Here is a 16,533-nt window from a genome sequence, read left to right as displayed (position 1 = left end):
CGGTATGTACAGTCCAGGTGAGATCCTCAATGACATGTACACCGAGGAACTTGAAACTACTCACCCTCATGACCACAATCCCATTGATGTTAATAGGGGTTAGCCTGTCTCCGTTCCTCCTGTAATCCACAATCAACTGCTTTGTTGTTTCGATGTTGAGGGAGAGGTTATTTTCTTGGCACCACTATATCAGGGCGTTGACTTCTCCTCTGTAGGCTACCTCATCTTTGTTGGAAGTAAGGCCTATCAATGTCATGCCATCTGCAAGTTTGATAAGCAGATTGGAGCTGTGTATGGCCTCACAGCCGTGGGTGTATAGGGAGTAGAGGAGAGGGCTCAGGACACAGCCCTGGGGAGCTCCTGTGTTGAGGGGCAGAGGTGAGGGAGCCCACCATTACCACCTGCCGGCAATCTGACAGGAAGTCCAGGATCCAGCTGCACAAGAGGAAGACATTTCCCTTCAAACCCACCCCTCCGTTCATTTCCAAAGATTCCTCTGTCAGCTGTTTATTCCTCTCCATAGTTGTTGCCTATCCTGCTGAATTCCTCCTGCACTTTGTGTGTCTACAGATTAACATCATCGCACCCTAATAGGAAGAAACAACAAATTTTCAGCTCGGCCAATGACAGTGGTAGCCACTGTGACGTAGTGGTTGATGCAAACCTATCACAGCTCAGGGCTTTCTGGAGTTCAGAGTTCAATTCTGGGGCTGTTCTGTAAGGAGTCTCTGTACTTCCTCCCCGTGGAATCTATGTTTTTTTCCAGGTCTTTCAGTTACCTCCCACAGTCCAAAGATGTACCATGTAGGTTACTTGGTCATTGTAAATTGTCCCATGATTAGGTTAGTGTTAATCAGAGTTGTGGAGTTGCTGGGGCAGCATGACTTAAAGGTCCAGCTGTATAAACATTGGCGAATCAGCTGCATTTTTACCACAGTCGCATGCCTGTTATTTTTTTATGTTCTTTGGACACATTCTCTTTTCACGGGCTTACTTTATTCTGAATTTACAATATTGACTTAATCAAAATTGACATTTAAGGCTTTCAACTTTGGCTGCATGATCTAAATTTTAAAACTTAACCATAAACATAAAATATATATTTCTGAGTTGAAAGAGGGATTGAAATATGTGCACCTAACTGGTGAATGTATTTTCCAGGGCGAAGATGGGCCACCTGGACCGAGTGGAAAGCCTGGTCAAGACGGACCAAGGGTAAATCCATACGAAATTACCTTGAGTTTTGAACAGTTTTGGGTCTAAAGTAAATGGAATCGGTGTAGATATTTTCTTCAGCATTAATAAAAGCAAGAGGTTGGGTCATAAGGTCCCAGAACATGCAAACAGGTCCTTTGGCCCACTGAATCACTGGCAACCATCAAAAACAAATTGACAGTAACTCCACACAAATCCCGTTGCATTCTCTCCACACTCCCACAGACTCCTCCCAGATTATCCCGCGGTAATCGCTTGGGACAGTTACAGTGGCCAAAGAGCGTACTGTTCAGTTTTATAACTCCATAATATAGAACTAACTGAAAGAAGAGAAAACAGGAGATAAGGAGAACGTGTCTTAGTTTCAGTTTTACTTCAAGTGAGGCACGTGCAGCTGATATGCATCATTTATGTAATTAATTATTTAGACATAGAGTGCTTAATCAGCAATATATTTACACTATCTCTCAAATATTATTGAACTATTAAAGACACAACATTCCTCCCTGCTTGGCTATAAATTCCAGCACAATACAGAATGTATCTCAACTTATATACATACATACATACTGTATATACACAGTTTACTATATGATACAACCACTATATAGGCATCCATAGCATTGTAAATTTTAAACTATCCCATTCAGGCCTAAGGATTTAATCACTGAGGGAACTTTCTTACTCTTGTGGGATAATGTCTTTCCTGACAAGGGTGGTCACTCTGTTTGGCACCTGAGGCTTGTGGCTGTGAAACAATTTCAGCTTCTGCGGCATTCTCCCTAGTACCTAGGAACTATTGACTCTGCTGTCCTCACTTGATCGCCGTGTTGTCTCCGGATGACATCAGACGCAATCTCCTCTGTGCAGGAGAGGGCTCCAGTTCTATCCTTAATCTTTCCAAGCATCCACTTTTGATCACCTCTGCGGTCCACTGCCAGGAATGCTCGCCCAGCAGTGAAACATTGAAGCACCTCATTTGAGGAGCCCTCAGTCTGTCACAGCTGTTTATATAAAGCATGTTTCTTCTGAGATTGGGTTTGAGGAGATCCAAGCGTGAGCGCAAAGGATGACCCAGGAACAGCGTACCTGGTGAGTTGCTGCCTGTGGAGTGTGCTGCATTGCGATACACACGGAGGAAGCTGGTGGGCTTCTGATTCAGTGTCAGTGTAATGTTCTGCAAGCATTGCTCGCAGTACGTTCTCTGGATTCTGGCCAATCCTTTCTGCCAAGCTGCTGGTGTGCTGCAGAGGGTACCTTCTTCCGTTCATTTTCAGGAATGACTGAAACTGTCCTGCACCAGTGCGGTCCATTATCATTGTCACGAAGTGTTCTGGAACACCAGGCCTTGAGAAGAGGCTTCTCAACACGCCAGCAGTGTGCGAGCATGTAGTAGAGGCTATTGGGAACACCTCTGGCCACTTAGGAGCTGTATTCACTGCTGCCAAGAAATCTGTGCCCATGAATGGTCCGGGCAAAATCCACATGAATCCTCTGACTGGGAATTGTAGGCCATTCCCAGGGATGGAGGAGCACTGCTCTTGGAATCCACTGGACATGTTGGCATTCTGAACTGTGCATAGTGAGCTGCTTGATCTGCTGATCTACCCCAGGCCACCAGACAAAGCTTTGTGCCAACACTTTCATTTGGACCGCACCTAGCATGCAGCTTCTCCCACACTTGCTTGGATGGTTCAGCAACTCTCAATTCTCACATAAGGCAACCCCTGCCAAGGGCAAGTTCATCCCAGTGCTGGAAAAAGTGGGGGAACTAGATTATCTGCTGCAAATTCAAACTATTTTGTGTGGCCACGTAGACCTGAGACAGCGTGAGATCTTCTCTGGTCTCTCTTTGGATTATACTTGCCATAATAGGGAGACTTCCAATTTGCATTAGAGTGAACACGTCAAGAGGAATGTCCTCTTTTGTAAAATTTTCAGGTGTTTTCCTTTTCAAGCGTAAATGAGGCAGTCCATCAGCATTTCCATGATTAGTGTTCTCTTGAATTTGTTCTTGTAGTTGTGTTCTCCAAGAAGTAAAGAAGCCCATCGCTCAGTCAGTGGAACACCCTTCCTACAGATTGAAAATGAAGACTGATGATCAGTAATGAGGGCAAAGCCTCCCCCGTATGAGTACTGGTTGAAAAGCTTTACACCCCAAACCACACTCAAGGACTCTCTGTCAATCTGTACGTCATTTTTCTCTGCAGTGGTAAGGGAACGTGATGCAATGGCTGTAGGGCATTCACTTCCATCACTTATAACATGTGACATGACTGCAGCTACAGTATGGTGAGGTGTCACAGGCAAGATCCGCTGGATGATGCGGATCATAATGCGTGAGTACAGTGCTTGACATCACCACTTACTTCACCTTTTGGAAAGCCACCTCACACTGCTTTGTCCGTTGTTATTTCTTCCCGATGTGTAGTAATGATTAAGGGGTGAACCACAATAGCTAGATTTGGCAGGAACTTGTTATGGTAATTGGCAAATCCTGAAGTAGACCGCAACTGTGACATGTTCTCTGGCCCTGTGGCATCCATCACTAATTAAAATTTTCAGCACGCTTTTGTAATTCTTGTGTGTCAATCATGCGACCACAGTAAGTGATGCTTGGTTCAAAGAATTCACACTTGTTGTGTCACGCTGTGAAACCATAAACTTCCAATTTTTTTAACACTACCTTGAGAGTTTGGAGATGTCCTGACTGGTAACAATGATGTCATCCAGATAACACTGAGTGCCTGGGTTGCCTTGAAGCACCTAGTCCTAAGTTTTCTGCCAGAGTGCAGGTGCAGATGCTTCTCCAAAATCAAGCCTCTTATAGCAATAAAGCCCCTCATGAGTGTTTGTGATGAGAAACAGTTTGGACTCTTCTTCCATTTCCATCTGTAGGTAGGCCATAAATAAATCTACTTTGCTGAAATGTTTCCCTCCAGAAAGTCTGCAAAGATATCCTCTATCCTGGGCGGACGGTATTGATCTACTTTCAGTACTGTGTTGATGGTGACCTTAAAATCACCACAGATCCTCTCAGACCCATTCTCCTTGGCCATTGGGACTACTGGCTTTGTCTATGAGCTGCACTCAACCCTGGAAAGAATTCCTCCAGCCTCCATGTGATCTAGCTCATGGGCTACTTTATCTTGGATGATATAAGGAAACAGATGGCTTTGTAAAACTTGGATATGGCATTTTTATTTAACACTATTTTACGCTTGATATGCCGGAGTTTACCAATGCCATCTTTGATCGCAGTTTTGGCATGATCCAGTACCCTTCTTAATTCATCTTCAGTTGACTCTGTTGTGGGGGTGTGGCATGCAAATGGTGGATGGATCTCCAATCAAGTTGTAGTTGTCTCAGCCAATCACAACCCCAAAATGCTGGGCTTCCTGCTTTTACCACATACCAGCCTAATGTGGCTTGTGTGTTGTTGGATTTCACTGTTACGTATGTCATTCCCACAGGAGTTACCTTTTCTCTAGTACAAGTTCTTAGTTAGATACCTGCAAGCTTCAGTTTAGTAGCTTTGAAGTGTCATTCAAACTGTTTTTGTGGAATGACTGAAACAGCTGAGCCATTTTAATTAATTTACAGTTCACTTCTTTTGATACACTTATGAAGCCTAAAGCATTCTGCAATAAACAATAGTTTTGGTTCTAAATGTTCCTGCTTTGCTTTTGTGATATCAGCAAAGCTCATTTCACCTGGTTTGGTTGGAATAACCAAATTTATAAACAAAATGTGTGCATTTCCATCCAATGCACTCAGCAAAACTAGCACTCTCACTTCTCAATGGCTTTTTCATTTGCTTCAAAATACTGCTCAATCTGCTCAGTATACATAGTCCAGTTATCTCTTGTGCAATTGAACACATCCATCTTTCCAATTTAGCCAGCCATTTCTGCTTCTTTTTATTTTTGACTACTATCACCTGGTAATCACTATTTATGAACCCATAAATGTTGGCTGTTTCCTGCCTTTTTTTAACTCAAACACCTTTGCTTTTTTAAAAGCTTGAACCTCTTGCTGTGCTTCAACAGATAGGTAGTCGCCCCATTAGATTTAAAACTTACTCATTACCATAATTATGTTTTGTACTTAAAACATAAAACTAATTGAAAGAGTAAGAAGGGAACCCAGGAGAACATAAGAACATGAGAATGAAGAGCAGGAGTCGGCCATCTGGCCCGTCGAGCCTGCCCTGCCATTTAATAAGATCATGGTTGATCTGACCATGGACTCACCTTCACATACCTGCCTTTTCCCCATGCACCTTAATTCCCCTACTATGCAAAAATCTATCCAACCTTGCGTTAAATTTATATTTACTGGGGTAGCCTCCACTGCTTCATTGGGCAGAAAATTCCACAGATTCACCACTCTCTGGGAAAAGCAGTTCCTCCTCATCTCCATCCTAAATCTACTCCCCCCGAATCTTGAAGCTATGCCCCCTAGTTCTGGTCTCACCTACCAGCAGTAACAACTTTCCTGCCTCTATCTTATCTATCCCTTTCATTATTGTATATGCTTCGATAAGATCTCCTCTCATTCTTCTGAGTTCCAACGAGTACGGTCCCAGGCGACTCAATCCCTTGTCATATTCTAACCTACCCCTATCTCTGGGATTAACCGGGTGAATCTCCTCTGCACCACCTCCAAAGCCAGTATATCCTTCCTCAAGTAAGGAGACCAGAACTGCACACAGTACTCCAGATGCAGCCTCACCGGTACCCTGTATAGTTGCAGCATAACCTCCCTGCTCTTAAATCCAATCCCTCTAGCAATGAAGGCTAGCATTCCATTTGCTTTCTTGATAGCCTGCTGCACCTGCAAACCAAACTTTTGTGTTTCATACACAAGAACTTCCAAGTCCTTCTGCACAGCAGCATGCTGCAATCTTTTACCATTTAAACAATAATCTGATCTTCAATTTTTCCTTCCAAAAAGTGGATGACCTCGCTTTTACCAACATTGTACTCCATCTGCCAGACCCTTACCCACTTACTTAACCTATCTATATCTCTCTGCAGACTCTCTGCATCCTCTGCACAATTTGATTTTCCACTTAATTTAGTGCCATCAGCAAACATAGATACACTACACTCGGTCCTCAATCCTTTTCCAGATCATTAATGTATATAATGAACAGTTATGAGCCCTGCTCCAACCCCTACGGCACACCACTCACCACTGATTACCAACCAGAGAAACATCACAGTTTCTTAGTTTCATTTTTACTTAAAACGAGGCCCACGCATCTGATTTGTTGGCATAATTACATATGTCATTCACATATTTTTTACATATAACCCATAATGCATTATTTAAATAAGGAATGTTTAATCAATGTATTTACATTATTTCTCAAATATTACTGAAATATTAAATACAGTACACACCTCCCATTTCACACATTTTTGTAATATGACGATCAGCATCTGATTATTCTCAAATCTTGCATTCAAATTATGTTAAATTAATCAATTTTAAAATGATTCAAATTAATCTGGTAACCAGATTAAAGGTCCAGAAGCAACTTTTGTACTGGCCACAGAAGGGGGATTAATTATTCTGGCATGGTATGGATTATTTCATGTTCTGTGACTACCAACCTTTGACTGGTAGATTTGGAACAATGGATTATAGTAACTGATACAGCACACATACATGTCAGGTAACTGATTGCAGGGTCTCTACAGGCCACTGGAAGGCCAGTGGCTGCAGAGCGGTTTGAAGGCGGACAATTTTGAAAGTAGATGTCATCATGTGGAACAGGGTTAAAAGTTGCTCCTGGAGGAAATCAGTTGTTCAACATGGCCAATAGTTGCTGAAAGTTTTTAACATCAGCGTTACTAATTATCAGATACTGGTACATTTGAGTTATTTTTCTAAGCTGCTTATAGGGGTACCTAACCAGGATTCATATTGTTTTACAGGGATTACCTGGAATTCCTGGTGTCAGAGGCCCACAGGGTGACCCAGTAAGACTCACAATTTATTATCTTTAAAGTTCAACATTTGACAAAGGTTATGGCCTGTGATTACAAGACATCTCCAAATGATGTGCATATAGTAAGTGTTATAAAAGGAAAGTGTGTAATAAGCTCCAATTTCTTCTATTCCACCAAAGGCAATTATCCTATCCAAACTTGGTGACAAGTTTACTTACATACAAGATATTCTGCCGATGCTGGAAATCTTGAGCAACACACAGAAAATGCCAGAGGAACTCAGCAAGTCAGGCAGCATCTATAGAAGGGAATAAACAGTCTACGTTTCAGACAGAGATCCTTCATCAAGGCTGGATTAAGAAGGTGGGGAGGCTGAGGAGTAAAAGCTGGGAAGTGATAGGTGAGACCAGATGAGAGGAAAGATGGTGGGTGTGGGAGGAGGGATGAAGTCAGAAGATGGGAGGGGATAGCTAGAAGAGGCAAAGGGCTGAAGAAAAAGGAATCTAATGGAATGAGGCAGTAAACCATAGAAGAAAGAGAAGGGTGGACACCAGAGAAGAGATGTGGGCAGGTGAGGAGAAGAGACAGGGGTGAGAGGGGACCCAGAATGGTAAATACAGAAAGAGAGGGGAAAATGGAGCAAAGTCACCATGTTAGAGAAATCAGTGGTCATGCCATCAGGCTGGAGGCCACCCAGATGGAATGTGAAGTGCTGCTCAGTAGAGAAGGCCATGGATAGGCATGTCAGAATGGGAAAGGAAAGTTGCATTGAAATGGGTAGCCAGCTAGGAGATCCTGCCTTTTGTGGCAGGCAGAGCGAAGAGGCTTGATGAAGCAGTCCCCTGATCTACACTGGGTCCCACCACTGTAGAGGAGGCCACACCAGGAGCATTTGATACATTAGATGATCTTGACAGACTTGCAGTTGAAGTGTTGCCTCACCTGGAAGGACCACTTGCAGACCTGAATGTGGAGACCCATCAGATTTCTCTGGCAAAGATCTGAATCATATCCAACATTATACAATAGCAACTCAAATGACAGGTAGTTATTCCTGAAGCAAGAGTAGTGTTAGACTTGGGCTTGACTGTGATATCTTCAGAAACCAACAGCGCACTGAAGCTCACTGCCAAAGTTCAGATTAAAATTTCACTAGTTCTGCGGATTGTCCATGATCAGGCTTGTACTCCAGCGAGGAGGCAGCACATCAAGATGAAAGCAGAGCATGGATGTTTTTGAGGGTCAGTCCTTGACAAGCAAAGTTTTGGTTGTGCCGTACAGTTAGCCAAATATAAATCGATCTGTCCCAACAAAGCTAGCAGTAAGTTCCCCAAAGGTTCTTCAGTTCAGTCATGGCTTTTAAAGTGTGGAAACCCCAAGAAGGAAGAAACAGTACTTTAGAAATTGTTTTCATGATTATAAGTGGTGGAGTCTACCAGTTAGTAACATGAGAATATAATTGTACAAAAGTTGCTTAAAATACTGAAGTTCCACTTTATCAGCTTGTCAGAACTGAAGGCATAAAACCTTAGAATGTTGCTCCACAATGTCTCACTGAATCAAGAATGATGTTTTTATGTTTAACAAAAAGGCTAAATCACTTGACTTCATGTCCAGAATCTTTGTCCCAACTGAATAAAAATAAGTCATTAAGAATCTACTATTTGAATGTAATTTGTTCATGGTCCTTGAGATTCTACTTGTACCACTTTTATAGGGCTCCAGAGCTGCAGATGGTGCACAGGGAGACCCAGGAGAGAAAGGAGATTGTGTATGTATTTATTGTTTAATTCTTTTCCTGAGAAACTGCACATAAAATACAATTTGGATTTAACCAGGTGATTAATACTTTCATTTGAAATAGCATTCTTCACTGAATAGTCAACAAAGACTTCCCAGCTCTGTGCTTTAACCTATGTGTGCGGTGGGAAACATAATGTGTAATGTTGAGGCAGTGGGAGTTTTATTTCATTTATTCGTTTGCAGGATGCAGACATGGCTGGCACTGTTCATTTATTCGTGGGATAGGAATATGTATGGAATCTGTTGGACTTCTGGTGTGACAAAGCACTAGTAAAACCTAGTGAAAGTCTTACCAAGACCCCTGGCCCACCACCTCCTCACTGGAATGTCATGCACCCACCTACACTAATCCAATCTCATTCTGCCCACGTTCCTATCAGCTTCCTCAGATTCTACCTGCCACCCACACATTGGGGGCGATTTGCAGCAACCCACTAACCTACCAACCTGCACACCTTTGGCACATACACCTGAAGAAAACCCTCCTGGTCACAGGGAGTACGTGCAAACTCCACGCAGGCAATGCCAGAGGTCAGGACTGAAGCAGGGTTACTGAAGCCATGAGTGAACCCATTGTACTGTGCCCCTGGTTAAAGTTCACTGAGAGTGATCTGAAAGGAGCAAGACAGGAGGGGTGGCTTGTTTTAAAACACATCTATTGCTGATATTGCATCAGTGCCCAGGCACATTTTACATGAAAAATCCATGGACATACAATGCAATGTCAGCATGATTTTGTGTCAGCAAGGCCCTGTCTTACAAATTTAATTGAACTGTTTGAGGAAGCATTGAAGATGGTTGATAAGGATAGGGCAGTATATGTTACATGGATGTTAGTAAAACATTTGACAAGGTTCCTCATAGTGGACTGTTCCAAAAAGACTAGGTCACATGAGACCCACGGAGAGTTGGGTAAGATGGATACAGAATTGGTTTGATGATAGACTGAAATAAATCTTATGGAAATGTTTGTTGATGATGAACAATAAAGAAATAAGTTACAAAAAGAAGACAAGGGTTATTGTTGGAGATGTGTTTCTCTAACTAGAGGTCTGTGACCACAGGCACTGGTGCTTGTACCTTTTGCTGTTTGTGATGCAAATGCAGGAGGAATGATTAGTTTGAAGAAGACATAAAGAAAAGTGCTGGGAACTGTTGTTCAGGATATAATGATCTGAATGAAAATGTATGTGGTCTGATTATTAAATTTGAAGATGAAAAATTCATGGAATTGTGGATTGTGAAGAAGATTGTCAAATGGTACAGTAGGTTGGATATCAGTTAGAAGCATAGGTGGAGAAATGAAAGCAGGAACTTAACCTGGAAAAGTATTGAAATTTGGGAGTTCAATTGCAACAGAGAAGTGTTCAGCAAATGGCAGGACTCTTTGGAACACTGACATACAGAGGGATCTTTGGGTACAAGTGTATAGCTCCCTGAAGGAAGTAACACAAGTAGATGGGTATTAAGGTAATGTATGCACACTTGCCTTAATTGGTTGGCAAATTGATTATAAAAGTTATCATGATGGCATGTTGCAGCTATATAAAACTTTACTTAAGCCACGAGGGAGTGCTGTGTTCAGTTCTGGTTGCCTTATTACAACAATGGACGTGGAACCTTTGGAGAACGTGCAAAGCGGTTCAAAAGGATTAGGGAGTATTAGTAATAAGGAGAGGTTGAACAAACTTGGATTGTTTTCTTTGGAGCATTAGAGACTGAAGGACATCAAATGAAGAGTGGTAGATTGCCAGAGTCTTTTTCCTTTGATGGAAATGTCAAATACTAGCAGACATAGGTTTAAAGTGAGAGGGGAAAAGTTTAAAGAAGATTTATGAAGTTTTTTTTACACAGAGAGTGATAGGTGCCTGGAGCATACTGCTAGGGGAGGAGGTGGAAGCAGATAAAGTAGCAACATTGAAGAGACATTTTGACAGGCACCTGAATAGGCAGGGAATGGAGGGATATAGACAGATGGGATGTGTTAGACTGGCAATAACGCTGGCACAGACATAGTGGGCCTAAATACATGATCCTATGCTATACTGTTTTACCATAGGAAGGCCCTATCCGGGTGCATCACGCTTGGTATGGCAACTGCCTGCCTGTGACCAGAGAATTATGAACCCAGCTCAACACGCCTTGAAAAACAACCTCTCCTGCATGGTCAACACATGCCTTAGTAAATCAGAAACCTAATCAAAGACCCCACCAATCACAGACATCCTCTCTTCACCTGTCTCCCATCGGCAGAAAATACAAATGCTGAAAGCACATGCCAAGTTCAAGGACACCCTCTTGCTTGCTGTTATAAGACTATTGAACGGTCTCCTAATGCAATCAGATGGACTATTAACCTCATACTTGGCCTCGTTATGATGTTGCACATTTTTTATCTGCCTGTAGTGCAATTCTGTAACTGTAACTTTCTATTCTACATTCTGTCATTGTTTTCTCTTGTGCTACCTCAGTGCACTGATATGACGAAATGATCTGTATAGGCAGCAAGATTTTCACTGTATCTCTCTACGTGTGAGAACAATAAACCAATTCACCAACTTATGGTTCCAGTGGGAGGTGTTTAATCACCTATATAGAGCATTTCACTTTGTGTTTCGCTCAGAAAAACAGCAAGTTCAAATGCATAAAATGAAATAAGCCATGCCAGAAAACAAAAATTCAGCATCTAATTCAAGAGGAGAGTAAATAATCTTATTGCTCTTGCATTTTTAGGGTTATCCTGGACCACCCGGATTAAGAGGATTCCCAGGACCCAGGGGGTCAGTGGGACTCCCTGGAATTCCTGGTAACAAGGGTCGGGCTGGGTCCGCTGGACATTATGTGAGTACCCAAGGGAATTTAAGCTAATTTGATTTGTTATTTTGCAGATTTAGGAGTCTAAGTAACTGTTATTTCAATATTTTTAAATTATTTATTTTTCATCTTGATATTGTCATTGTGTTGTACTCAGGGCCACTGTAGTTCAAAACCTCAAATTTATGAAACTCCTTTGTTTCCCAATTAACTGGCATTTTAAATCAAAACCTACTGGGTTAGATTCTGGTGAAGAACATCATTGTTTCAAGCTTTTCTCGTGTGTCTTGTTCTTTGTTCTTTCAAACTTAAATAATTTCAATGTTTTTGAGCTGTTACTTTCTTAAAGTGTTTCAATACTTAGTCTGATTACTTGCTCTATTTGTAGTGGTAGCTAAGTGTAATGGAAAGTCACCGACTATTGAAAATTCCTCACGTTTTGTGCTCACCCCAGCTGGGTTATCGGAACTCACCCCAGGGCTATCGGAACTTCCAGCAGTAGCCTTTTTTATCAAGCAGCGTGGTACAGCGCAGGAACAGGGATAATGTATTAAACTAATCCCATCTTCCTACCCTTGATCTATGTCCCTCGAGTCCTTACCCTTTCATGTGTCTGTCTAAGTGTTCCTTAAACATTGCTTTTGTATCTACTTCAACCATTACATCAGCACATTCCGGGCACCTATCACTGTTCAGGTGAAGTAACCTGCCTTGGCAATCTCCTTTAAGCATCTCTCATCTCACCGTAAAGAAGTCAAAATTTCCATCCCAGGAGAAAGGCTCTGAAAAGCTACCCTACTTGTGCCTCTCATAACCTTACACACTGTTATATTTCTAACAGGCTGCCCCTCGGCTTCTGGCACTCCCAAGTTTATTCAACCTCTCCTTATAACGAATATTCTTAGTCCAGACAGCATTCTGTTGAGCCTTTTCTGTATCCTTTCCAAAGCTTCCACATCCTGAACTGCACACAATCTTCAAAATGTGGCCTAACCAAAGCTTTCTGCAGCTGCAACGCGGCTTGTCAACTTTTATGCTCAGTCCCATCTGATGAAAGCAAGCAGGCCAAGTGCCTTCTGAGCTGCCCTATCAATGTACGTTGGCCACCTTCAGGGAGCTGTGGGCTTGCACCCCTAGACCATTGGTTGTCAGAGTCCTGCCATTTACTGTGTTCTTCCCTCTTACCTTTGTGTGACGGGTGCTGTTTAGGCCACCCAGCTGGGATCCAGCAGGGCAGGCCCTTCACACCTGAATCAGGTCAGCCCTGGCTTGCTTTCCAGTTATATTACACTGGGGAATTGCCACTCATCTCCACCATTGGATCCAAGTTCTCAATGGTACGATGGTTAGGATGCTGAGGAGAAGATAAAAATTCATTTTAGTTTTTGTTTTTAATTACTTCTCATCTTCTAATTATGTTATTAAGCATTAACTTTAAATACTTAAGTATTAACTTTACGTAATAACTTAAAATATTGTTAAATTATTTGACAAGGGGCAAAACTGTACTCCCAGTTCTGCCTTTTGTTTGAGTTTGTCATGTGCTTTAGGGGAGGAACCTTGTTATCACTTCACTTGAGACCTCATCACTTTGGTCTGACTCTGAGGGGATATGTGACTGCCCCCTGCATCTTACGTAGGCACGTGGTCACCATGGACAATGACCACATATGTACAACCAGATCTCTACATACAGTCATCTGTCCAGGTGAATGGCTTTGACCCAAAACATTGATTCTCCTTTTCCTTCCCCAACACATTGGGTTCCTTCATTATCTTGTTCGTTGATGAGTTTCCAGTGTCTGTGATCTCTTGTATCTACAGCCAGATCTTGCCCATTTCTCTTCCCTCCTTCTGAAAGCAAATGCTATCAGCAAATTTTCCTTTGATACTTTCTTCAGGGTGAAGATGGAGTCATGGGCCTTCAGGGGCAACAAGGAGCTGTGGGACCCAAGGTCAGTTTGGAGAGCTCTGCACATCTATCTAAATACCAACTGAGATATGATCTCTGTGATCAACAGGTAGACTCAGTTACCTCGGGTTTCAGCCCCACTGTTTGTTGGATAATGCAGTCTGAATGGATTCCTGTGTGGACTCTCCCACCTCTTCTGGAGAGGTGATGTGTAAGCATGTCATCTGCACTGGAATCATGGTAACCAACTGGGTGAGGTTATTTTCCCTTGAGTAGAGAGGACTGGGGGGGGGGGGGGGGAGGGCTTAACTGATGTGTATAAAATTTCAAGGGCCAAATTCCCTTGTGGGAATTAAAAATCAGGTGGCATTAAAACATCTGGAATGAGAATAAGATGGAAAATGGCAGCCATGATGGCATGGCGGTTAGTGTGATGCTATCAAAGCTCTGGGCGACGGAGTTTGGAGTTCAATTTCAGTACCACTTGTAAGGAGTTTGTACGTTCTCTGCATGACCACGTAGGTTTCCTCCCACAGCCCAAAGACATCCCAATTAGTAGATCAATTGGTCATTGTAAATTGTCCTGCAATTAGACTCGTGTTAAATAGGTTGGTTGCTCAGCAGTGTAGCTCATTGGACCAGAAAGTCTCGCTCTGTATCCCTGAATAAAATAAACAGGTAAAACATTTTTACTCATATAGTAGTTGAAACTTCCTGCCTACAAAAGTGATAGAGGCTGAAGACCATTTTATTCTGACGGCACTTAAAGAACTGTGATCTGTAGGCCTACAGTACATGTACTGGAAAGTGGGGTTAGGCTGGGGAGCACTTCAACGTGATGAACTGGTAAATTTTCCATGATAATCCATCTATTTCCACCTGGTTTGGTCTTCACTATTTGTCCACCAAACAGAGAGAGATTCGGAGGGGATATGTGACTGCCTCCTGCATCCTTCATTATCATTAGACAAATCACATGACCGTGAATTTTAGCGAACACATTGTAATTTCTGCTGAATACTTTGAAGAGAACTTGTCGATCTCCCTTTACTAATACCATTATCTGCTGCTGCTTTCCCTTTGTTTTTCAAATGTCTCAGGGTAACAGAGGAGCTGACGGCCCCAAAGGAATATATGGATCCAGAGGACACAGGGTTAGTATTTACCAGTATTCTGAAGGAGTCTGTGCAAGGATGAGCAGTTTTATAAGGGAGAGGAAACCCCTTAGATGGCATATGTGATCGAGGTGTGCTGACTGACTGTGGAATCAACCTTATTTTCATGCACCTGTTTGTAAGAAGGCTTCCCCCACCATCAATATCAGAAGCTTACTCTTTTATATCTCTACTCCACTGGGAATATGAAACAGGCTGTGAAGCAGCACTCATACTGTTCTTCTTTCAAAAGAAGCTTCCATTGGATTTTAGACCAAAGAGATTCTGCAGAAACTGTAAATCTTGAGCCACTCACACAAAGTGCGAGAGGAACTCAGCAGGTCGGCAACATCTAGGCAGAGAAATAAACAATCGTTTCTTCCATTGGGTTTTATTTTTTGCTAATGATATCACATCTTCCTTGTGATATTTACTGAGTAAACACAAATAAAAAAAACCCAAGTACTGGAAATCTGACACAAGTTTGGAGGATGCTCGAAACACCAGTTAGGCAGCTTCTATGGAAAACAAACCAGAGTTGATGTTGACAATGAGAAGGACAGTTCTAGGCCATGGGACAATGTTGATCAGTTGATAAGAATGGTAGAGCAATGGCAGAAGGGAATTAATCCTGATAAGTGCAAGATTATGCATTTTGGGAGGTCTGAGAGTAGGACGTACAGTGAATGGTGGGGCTGTAATTAGTACTGAGGAACAAATGCAAGGATGACAGAAAATGTCAACACAGTTAGGTAAGTTGGTCATAAACACAAGAGAATCTTCAGATACTGGAAATCCAGAGCAACTCATAAAATACCAGAGGAACTCAACAGGTCAGGGAGCATCTATGGAGAGGATAAATAGTTGACATTTATTAGGGCCTGATGAAGAGCCTTGGCCTAAAAAGTTGAATGTTTATTCCTCTCCATAGTTGCTGTCTGACCTGCTGAGCTCCTCCAGCATTTTGTGTGTGAGGCTTGGATTTCCAGCATCTGCAGATTTCCTCTTGTTTGTGTTTCCAAAGCAGAGTTCACTTTCACTGCGAGAATCAAGTCCATAGTAACCTGTCAGGTTTGATTACATAAAAAGCAGCTCAGAATAATGGTCATCAGGGCCTTCACACAAAGTGGTCACTCACTGCCAATGTGCTGACAAGTCCCTTACTAATTTTTTATCGATGCAGCATAGAAATCAACCTATGTAGATGCATCGCAGTTTGCTATGGCAACTGCTCTGCCCAGGGAACTGCAGAAAGTTGTGAATGCAGCCCAGACCATCACACTAAACAACCTCCCACCCGTAGACTGCGTCTACACTTTCCGCTGCCTTGTGGAAGCAGCCGTCGCAATTGTGGACCCGTCCCAGCCTGGTTATCCTCTCGTCTCCTTTCCAGTTAGGCAGAAGATGCAAAAGCCTGAGAACATGAACCACCATACTCAATACACCACTTCTATCTCACTGCCATCTGGAATGCACCTCTCATAACCTAAAAGATAAACTCTTGATTTCCCGATTTACCCCACTGGTGCTCTTGCAGTTCAGCTATCGACCTCACTGCATTTTCTCTGGAATGCATTCTGCATTCTGCTTTCTTTTTACTACCACAACGATATTATGTATGAAATAATCTGAATGGCTGGCGTAAACAAAAGCTTTCTGTATACGTGACAACAAT

At 42.4% G+C, this 16,533-nt stretch overlaps 1 protein-coding gene across 1 annotated transcript in view; it reads left to right on the top strand.

Annotated features, from left to right (window-relative positions):
• The window catches only part of LOC132407258 (collagen alpha-1(V) chain-like), a 202,960-nt gene that overhangs the window by 60,105 nt on the left and 126,322 nt on the right, over window positions 1-16,533 (top strand). The window contains exons 13-18 of the mRNA XM_059993518.1: window positions 1,162-1,215; window positions 7,161-7,205; window positions 8,893-8,946; window positions 11,712-11,819; window positions 13,694-13,747; window positions 14,805-14,858. Coding sequence (XP_059849501.1) covers window positions 1,162-1,215; window positions 7,161-7,205; window positions 8,893-8,946; window positions 11,712-11,819; window positions 13,694-13,747; window positions 14,805-14,858 — 369 coding nt within the window. The remainder of the gene's footprint in view (window positions 1-1,161; window positions 1,216-7,160; window positions 7,206-8,892; window positions 8,947-11,711; window positions 11,820-13,693; window positions 13,748-14,804; window positions 14,859-16,533) is intronic.

Source organism: Hypanus sabinus, chromosome 18 (genome assembly GCF_030144855.1).
Source record: "Hypanus sabinus isolate sHypSab1 chromosome 18, sHypSab1.hap1, whole genome shotgun sequence".
In the NCBI taxonomy this organism is placed as follows: Eukaryota; Metazoa; Chordata; class Chondrichthyes; order Myliobatiformes; family Dasyatidae; genus Hypanus; species Hypanus sabinus.
Note: the sequence above shows the minus strand (reverse complement) of the source record. Positions and strands in the feature narration are given on the sequence as shown.